Source organism: Crocodylus porosus, unplaced genomic scaffold, assembly GCF_001723895.1.
Source record: "Crocodylus porosus isolate Cpor-Errol unplaced genomic scaffold, CroPor_comp1, whole genome shotgun sequence".
Classification (NCBI taxonomy): Eukaryota; Metazoa; Chordata; order Crocodylia; family Crocodylidae; genus Crocodylus; species Crocodylus porosus.
Genome location: NW_017728951.1, coordinates 251,396 through 260,134, shown reverse-complemented (window position 1 = coordinate 260,134; position 8,739 = coordinate 251,396). Strand labels below are relative to the sequence as shown.

General features: G+C 51.1%; 1 protein-coding gene across 1 annotated transcript; it reads right to left on the bottom strand.

Annotated features, from left to right (window-relative positions):
* Positions 1-2,275: 2,275 nt before the first annotated feature.
* NKX6-2 (NK6 homeobox 2) lies at positions 2,276-5,781 on the bottom strand. The gene is made up of 3 exons (XM_019555554.1): positions 4,931-5,781; positions 4,179-4,351; positions 2,276-3,007 (listed from the first exon to the last, which is right to left on the bottom strand). Exons 1-3 carry the CDS (start codon positions 5,343-5,345, stop codon positions 2,759-2,761), a joined length of 837 nt encoding a protein of 278 aa, XP_019411099.1. The 5' UTR covers positions 5,346-5,781; the 3' UTR covers positions 2,276-2,758.
* Between the last annotated feature and the right edge of the window lie 2,958 nt (positions 5,782-8,739).

The window sequence follows — 8,739 nt, the reverse complement described above, 5'->3', positions numbered from 1 at the left end:
GCCCCACGCAGCCCTTGGCCCGCCGCCGCCTGGGGCCGAGCCAAGGCGCAGGACGCGGCGCTTCTGCCGCTGGAGCCGGCGCCGCTGCGGTGCCCGAGGAGCCGCGCTGAGCTGGCTGCTCCGGCCAGCTGCTGCCTTTCAGAAGTGAAGAAAACGAGTCGGGCTCTGAAGGGCCTTGACTACTCACAGCTCCCAGATACAAACTCATAGAAGGGAGCTTGCGGGTCGACTCCCCCGCGCGAGCCGGGGGAGCGCTGCGAGGGCATCTTTCTCGCGGGAGCAGAGCTGGTGCTTTTAACCCTCCGCTCCGCCGGCGCCGCTTGAGGGTCCAGCCCAAGTTTGAGGTCTCCTGTCAAATCATTGCTATCCCCTAACTGCAAAGCGCAGGTTAGGCGGGCTGACGAGCTGCTGTCTCTCTCTGGGCCCCCCGCCTGTTTCTATAAACGCAGCACCAAAAAAAAAAAAAAAAGGAAAAATCCGGTTGTTTTAGTATTGTGCTGGTAGGAGCTGGGGCGCGGAGCGTAAGCCACTGTTTCATTTCCCCTCGCGCAGGAATACGTGGGCGCCGCGCGCTGAACCTGCTGCGGGCGCGGAAGGAGTCTTGAGTGCGCGCCCGGCTGCGCGCGGCGCGGCTCAGACGCGCGCGTTCGTGTATTTGGTACAAAATACGACGCACGGAGAGTACACAGTATACGTGTGGACAGCGCACACGGTGAATATAATATATAATATCACACACTGTTGCAAGTTTTAGGTACACAAGCGGACCAAACCGGGAACACCTCCAAAGGCGCTGAGGGACTTGCGGAGAACCCAAGGTAAATCCTGCGCCTCTGGTGGCTGCCCCAGCGCCGGTCTCAGCGCTAAACAGGTGCTCGACCCCGGGCTCTTTCTCGCCCCCTCCAGCCGGTGCTCGCCGGGGGAGCCCTCTGCGGAGAGGCGCTGCCCTTCGACCCCACAGGCTGTTAAAGACGCTCACATGCACTTACTCAGCTTGAGGCCGTCTTTTTCCTGTACTAATGGCATAAATACAATATATTGAGGGTTTCCCTTCGCTGTTCTGGCAAAACCAAGCGTGAGCAGGGCCTTTTGCACCTGTTCTGCTAGAGAGCTGCCTCGTGTCCCGACGTGAGTAGTTAAAAAGCGTAGGGACAAAACGCAAACTCTTGCTGCACGATAACAAAGCGAGGGGCGAAGGCCCGGGCGGTCCGAGTTGCTCTCAGGCTTTGCCGGAGCCTCCCGCGGAGCGGGGCTGGTGCTGTCCGGGAGGCCGGCTCGGCTCGTGCCTCTGCACTGCGCTCCCTGTGGGGCCGACGACAGCAGTCCTAGCACCAAAGCAGCGCCGGGCCCTTTGCCCCGGTGGCTCTGGGATGCTCGGCTTCCGAGGGAGCTGCTTTACTGGCTACAAATCCCGCGAGCGGGGCCTGCATCTTACTGGAGGCCGTTCCTGCAAACCTCGGCTCCCAGCTGTCATGCAAAGCGCTGGTGTGGGACGGGCCCCGCCAGCCGCCGGCCGCCGGTGCTGCTGGAAGGGATCAGACGGGGCCGGGCCGCGCGGTCCCTTCGGGCGGCTGCAGCAGGAGGCTGGGCAGCAGCCCCGCTTTGGGGCACCTGCCGGGGTGCTGGCAGGGAAGGCACAAACCAGTGCAGTGGGGCAGGCGCGGAGCGAGGGCAGGCCCTGGGCGCTCCGGCCGCCAAGCGGCAGCACCCCGGGCTTGGCCCGCGCACGCCGGCCCTGGGGCACGGAGCGGGTCCGAGCCCAGCGGGCCGGCAGCAGACGGGCTCGCGGCCCCCGCGCCCCGCGCCGGCGGCTCCGCTGCTCGAGGTGCCCCTGCAACAGTCGGGCTGCGCTCCTGCGCGGCCCCGCTTTACTAAACCCCGGGAAGTCTTACTGGGGCGGCGGAGGCTTCAAAACAAAACCGCGCAGGAAAGCATCGCTGTTTCTATAACAACCCCGCGCTCTTTCCCACTGGGATTATCTCCCCTTTGTAAAGCCGGGCCGCTCCTGCCCCACAAACGCACCGGCCCTTTGCGCTGGAACAGCCCGGGGGTTGGGCAAGAGGGAAAATTAAAGGCAAAAAAAAAAAAAAATGGGGGGGAAACTCTCTAAAAGAGAAGTTTGTTAAATAATTTATTGATTTATACAAAGTCTTTCCAACCGCCATGGAGACAGTAATACTGCAAATCCAATTTAAAATCAGTAGCCACTTCTCTCTCTCTCTCTCTCTCTCTCCCTGTGGAGTTTTTTTGGTTGTTGTTGGGTTGTTTCTTTTTAAATGTAATTGAGCATCAGATCCATAGAAGAAATAAAACCGCCAGAACACTGAATAAAAGAGGAGGGGGTGAAATAAAAACAGCCATTTTTACACTAGAAATATACATCACAAAATCTGAACTTTACTATATACAAAGTGGCTGAGCTGGAGTCGGCGATCCGTACAAAACGGTAACAAAATCTGATTGTTAGGAGCAGGACATCGGCAGAAAGGAGAAAAGAAAGGGGGAGACTATTAAGCAAAACAAAAGGGAAAGTTGGAAAGATTCCTCTGTAATTTACATCAATGAGAAGGAAGATAATTTCATAACTTATTCTGTAAAAAATATATACATTTCACATACATCTTAGGCTGTACAACACATCACTTTAAACATCCAGTTACAATTCTTCTTTATAATGTTTTATACCCTGGTTATTTCAGCTTCTCTAAAGCGCCTTGGGGAGCAGTCAGTCTCGCGGGCCAGCGGCTCTCGCCCTGTATCACAACGTGTCCGAGTTGGTGCTGCAGGGGCTGATGAGGCCTAAGTTTGTGGATTTGTGCTTTTTCAATAACCTCGTGATTTTCTCATCGTCTGAGTTGGGGTCCAGAGGTTTGTTATATTCGTCATCGTCCTCATTGTCAGAGCTCTCCTTCAGCTTCTCAGTCTCTGAATCGTGTTTCTTCTTAGCCGAGGCCATTTCTGCTGCGTGCCTCTTCCTCCACTTCGTCCTCCTGTTCTGGAACCACACCTGTTGGGACCGGCAGAAGACGGGGAAAGCCCCTTAGCTGTGAATGGCCTTCCAACGCGGCACCTGCCCTCCCCTTCCTTGCGCCCCCAGCACCCTTCGTTTCTCTTGCCCTCCGCAACTGTTGCTTGTCCTGGGTTACGCCTGTTCGCAAAAGGGAAGCTGGGTGCAAGCTTAAGCAGGCCTTTCACCTTCATGCATTCAGTAGCAATCCGGCAGGCTCGTGTTAGCCCTAATAAAATTCACTGTCTATGACCGTCACTTTTAACTATTAACAGTAACGTGAGCCAGCCAGCACCGCGCAGAGGATTACAGACTGGCTCAACTGCAAGAGAAGAACTGGAGAGAAAGGTTTGTTTGGGGCAGTAGTGCTCCCTTCCCCGTGACATAGCCGATTCAAACCCTCTTTTCTGTTGAACAACGTGAGGAGGGAAAATTACAATAACGTGCCAGTGCTGTGTCCCACTCCTGGCTCTTTTTACATTTTTTTTTTTTTTGCATTGAGAAGATGTAGATAGAATTAACTGTTGCTCAAATTAAATATTGGTAGCATTGGAAAACTGTATTGGTCCCTAGCATGAAATGGCCTGGTCAAGAAAAAACTTATTCTAACTAATTAAATTGTGTGTAACAGTGTGTACAACATACAGCACAACTAGAAACATTTCCCAGCGTTTCTTGTGCTTAAACAAAAATTACACCCATAGTAACCGCACACAGGGAACTCACTGGAGTACTGATAAATATGAAACCATTTCACCTGAGTAGGTTTATTAGCACTAACTTGCAATCTAGGGACTCGCTTTGTTAAAGATAAGGTGAAACTACTTAAAAAGAAAAAAAAGGAAAAACTATATGAAATGCACCTAATTCTAAGAAGGAATAGCCGTAAATTCCCCCAGGACTTTTGTTTAATACTCTATTGGCGATATTTTAAACCAAGAGTGAAAAGCTCTAATTGTGCTGTCCAGAAAATAGAGACTATCACTCTTGTGAACTAAGAGCTGGGGCATTTCAGTGCTGTGTCCCGTCCCAACGTGGGGGCCTAAACCCCGGGAGAAGAAGCAGCTCTGCTCCAGCCCGGGCCCGAGCCCCTTCGCGCGCGGGTGAGCGGGGCTCGCAGAGGTGTCGTGTCGTGCGGACAGGGAGCTTGCTGCGGTAGAGAGCGTCTTACCTTGACTTGACTTTCTGTCATTCCTAACGAGTAGGCGAGCCGAGCTCTCTCTGGGCCTGCCAAGTATTTCGTTTGTTCAAAGGTTTTCTCCAAAGCAAAAATCTGCTGCCCTGAGAAAGTTGGTCGTGAGTGTTTCTTCTTTCCGTCTTTGTCCAGAACCATTCCCGTCTGGGCTGAAAACATAGGACAACATATCTCCGTCACTCACGAGCTCTCGCATGTAATCTTTGGGCCAAAATCTGCTCGCCCTCGAGAGCAAGGAACAGCTCGGGTTCCGCGCAATGCCTCCGGAGGTGGGACCAGATTTCGCCCTGGAAGTTTAAAAGCAGCACAGAGCTGCTGAAGCCGCATCCAAATGCAAGCAAGAATGCCATCAAGTCGGATTGCGGCGGTTCAGTCCATCCTAGAGCCCAGTGCTGGGCTACGGGACCGTGGCTCACATACCACCACATGGCCCTGTGTTTTACGGCCCCGGGGTCGGCTGCAGACACGCGTTTACATCCATTCTTTTCTGGAAAAGCTTTCCCCCCCCCCGCCCCCCCAGGAGATCCTTCAAAGAGATGGACTTTATCCCCAGCAGTCATCTCCCGGAGCCGTGCAGGGAGTGGTAGGTCCCGGCGACTGAGGGGCGGGATTTCAAAATTATTTTTTTACTTCATGGATCTTAATAGAGTCTAAACGTAGGGTAGAAATAAAGAAACGACCGCCCTCTCCCCCCTGCCCCGGCTACAAGCAGACGTGAGCTCACTTACCAGGACAGGCGAGTCGAGGATCTCTCCAGGGAGAGCCCTGCATAACTCCCGGCCAGAATATGGGAGGTCGCCCAGGCAGCTCCGCCAAGGGCTTTGGGTACCTGGACACAGCTGCTGGGTTAAAATACATCCCTGCTGAGGTAGCCAGTCCATTAATCCGGGGCAGCCCGCTAAGGAGGTTACTGGCAGCTCCAACAGGTCTCCCCAGGATATCGCTTATTCCGTGCGGCGTCCCCAAGGGGATCTGTGTGTTCAGTCCGCCGAGGGTGGGAGTCTTGAAGCTGGAGGGATTCTGCAGGGTGTAGGGGAACAGAGACGTCTTCATTTCAGCCATGTTATGCAGAGCAGCCAGCGGTGTACTGCTCAGCACGAATGCACTCTGGCGATTAGTATCCATCTGCCCCACCGCTAACATTTGTGAGCATCAATAAATACTTCTTTTAAAACGAGCCAGCTGCTGTATTCTTAAACCCACAGGAGACGCACGCCAGGGACGGGGTCTTTAGTCTTTTTTTTTCTGCTTTCAAGATTCAAAGTAGCAAAGTTTGTGCGGAGTAGCGAAGCAATCGCCTCTGCTCTGCCAGGACCTGCGACAACAGCAACGCACGCGTTAAAGTTTCAGTCTGTGGCGGAAAAAAAAAAAAAAAAAAAGAGAGAGAGACCCAAAAAAAATATTGCAAAGGAGTCTCGGGGGAAAAAAAAAATGTCTTGGTTAGAACAGACCTCGGCTGCCAATGTCCTGGGTGGCTTTGGTTTCTGCGCCCAGATTGCAAATCCACTAGGAAATCAGAGGAATCGCAGGGGTGGGTCGGATTGTTTTCCGGTGGTCACAGGCGGGTCCTTCCCTGGGAAATTGACTCGGAGCTGAGCCCCGAGCAGTACAAGATGCACAGATAACCGCACAGCCACCTGCAAGGAGCGCGCTCGGATTGGACGAGCCCTCTACTGGGGCAGCTCGGATTGGCCAATCGATTGGCACGCTGGCCCACCACTTTGCATCCACGTCATTCGGGAGAAGAGCAACACTAAATGAAGGTCCTATTATAAAGTCAAGGTACTTTAAATGGCTGTAAATTTACCCACTGATTTATCTTTCAAACGACTAAATAAATCCCATTGAATGGGAGTTTAGTTAGGCTAAAGCTTTAAAGGGAATCAGAAAAAAATATGAGGACGTATTTTATCCGATATAAATAATGAAGATTTTGAGATCAAATCAGGAGTTTTCCCCCGGTTCATAATAAACCACCGCCGGCAAAACTATAACTTCCTTGTGCCCCCCCACATTTCTTTCCTCTCCCCATTTTCTTCAAAATATGGACCTAAGGGTTAGAAAATACATATAACAGCGAGTTAAAAATAGCACATTAAAATGGCTCTTCGTGCTCCTGCTCTCCCGCCCTTAGCAGAAACAATAGTGCGGGCAGTTTGCATTTGGCATCCGGACCGGCAGTCCTATAGATACATTTGATGTTATACAGACGGGTGATTTCCAAATGTATGGTATATTGTGCTAAGAGCTCTGTTAGGGGGGTGTGTGTGTGTGTGTGCGTGTGTGTGTGTCTATATATATATATATAAGTAGATAATATTCGCCGTATGAGACTCGTATTTCTTAATTTCGGGGATAAAGTGCTTCTTTGTAAATCTAATCTGTTTTTTAAAAAGCCCTTTTCAAACCGTCTGACCAGACGTTTTCCTAATCGATCAAGGCTGCCTTTTTCTTTGGCCATGAAATACACTCTTCTGGCTCTTTTGTACTTTACAGTTTGAGGCGTTTGTTTTTAAGATGCTAAAGGGCCGCTTATGCTGTTGCAGTGTGGTCTTTTGAATGCTATTTAACTGCCAATTAGCTCACAAAGCGCTATTCTCTATTTAACTGCTAATTAGTTCGCGGAGCTTTCGTGTTAACTGCTCTTTGCACATTCGGGTCGCAAGTATAAAGCAACATTTTTAAAGATTACTATTATAACGTAGCATTCACTTGGAGTTGCACAAGTTTTGCCGCCAGGTTTTAAACAGATCTGAAATGGGCCTGGGTTTCCTCTGGAAAACCGCTGGCGAGACAGGGCTCGATGTGTTCAGACAGAAAGGTTCTTGGTTTTTTCCGCGTCCAAATAGAAAGCCCACGTAAATGCTTGCGCAGAAGTGCGCGTCTTGTCATGGGTTTTTCTTCGTTAAAAATGTGTTTAGCAACTACGAAAACAGGTGTGATAGGGATCGGAAACATGAAGTGGGCAGGATTTTTTTTAAAGACTACCTTATTGGTTTATTTAATTTTTAAAATGATCCTCTCGCGTTTGTTTTGGGTACAGTCGTAGAAAAGGGAAAATATGCGCATCAGTTAACAGAGAAATGAAACTTTCAAGATTTTTTTACAAGATAAAAATAAATTCAAGTCAGTTTTTAGCGATCAGTGTTATGAGATCACTGCAGTCATCCTGAAGGAATTACGTCTATTGACATAATTGCATCAGTTGAAGGATAGCTTGTCTCAATTTGAACTCATCCTTGGACGATCCTGTATTGAATTAAAAACTTCAATAGACATCTTTATTTCTGACAAACTAAAGTTTTGTTTGATCTAATGTTTCGGTCTCTCTAGGCTGTTAGACATATACATGTGAGTGATAACATTTATTTAAAATGGTGCAAAACGCAGAGCAGATGACCTGGGGTGGGGGGGAAGGCTTCACGAACCATTGCATGGCTTGCTTTCAGCTACTTGAAAATAAGAAAAGAAAGCCGTGCCAAGGTTTATGAAGCCTCTTTGAGAGGGGCATCCGCTTTGTGTCTCAAGTCTGTAAAGCTAGACATGGTACTGACAAACAGACGGGGAGGTCATCTGGTTGCCTCTCTTTTACCAGGCTACAAATGTATTTTGTGTTCAGGAGTTGCTGGATGGTGCTTAAGCGATGGGGGAGCAAAGGGAGAGTCATGAAGCGCAGTCATATCCGAGCGTTAAAGATGCCGAAAACGTCCCTTCGCGACGGCATTGTCCACCTCGCCCTCCCCCTCATATTTGGATATGCTAAAGAAGCCCCTGTGTGCTGCACCGGTCTGTTAGCACAGCTCACGCGTCTGCGAAGTGCCAGGGAAGCGCTTGTCCTTCCAGGACTTCGGGATTTTCTTTTTCCAGGACCTGTTCAATGAATCTTTCTCTCAGCCTGTGCAATATTTCGATTTGCGTGTTATTAATTCAGAGATCTGGGACTTGGTCCTGCCGTCCCTCCGCCTCTTCCAAGGAGCACACGCGGGGTCAGGCTACCCGCAGTGACTGCGGGATACTTTGATACCGAGCGCTTAGCAGGGGAAATGCGGCCCCAGGGGTTACGTGGTTTCTGGAGATTAAAGACACTCGAGCAATTACAGAAAGATATTCCTAGTATTTAGAGGTGCGGGGGGACCTGGCAGGGGTAGGCGGCCAGGGCTATTCGTCTGGATTAGGACCTGCATTTTGCCGCCTATGAATATCGATTTTGTCATTCATTGCCCATTCTAGCAAAAAATACCGAAAAGCCGCCCCCCTGGGCGGTGTGAATCCTGCTTTCATTAAAATAACGGATACAAGCGGAGCACAGGCGCTCCCTGCGGAGCAGAGATTGCCGCCGGGTCGCCAGGATCGATCTGAATTGCGCGGAACACGTTCCCGAAGGGGCAGGAGGCCCTCGCTCGTGCGGGCAGGGCTGACACCTCGCGGCGCCCGTGGCCGCGTCTGCAGGGGAAACGCGCTGCCCCCCGGAGCGGAGCTCGGGCGCAGGCACCCCGACGGCGGCGGCCAGCCCGCTTCGTCCCCACGGGAGACGAGC

Bases quoted from the DNA above. Each gene is read 5' to 3' on its own strand.
- NKX6-2 (XM_019555554.1), bottom strand. From the start codon at position 5,345: ATGTTAGCGGTGGGGCAGATGGATACTAATCGCCAGAGTGCATTCGTG. The intron at 4,352-4,930 runs GTAAGTGAGCTC...CTATGTTTTCAG, and splicing joins TCCTCGACTCGCCTGTCCTG to CCCAGACGGGAATGGTTCTG. The intron at 3,008-4,178 runs GTAAGACGCTCT...CGGTCCCAACAG, and splicing joins TGACAGAAAGTCAAGTCAAG to GTGTGGTTCCAGAACAGGAG.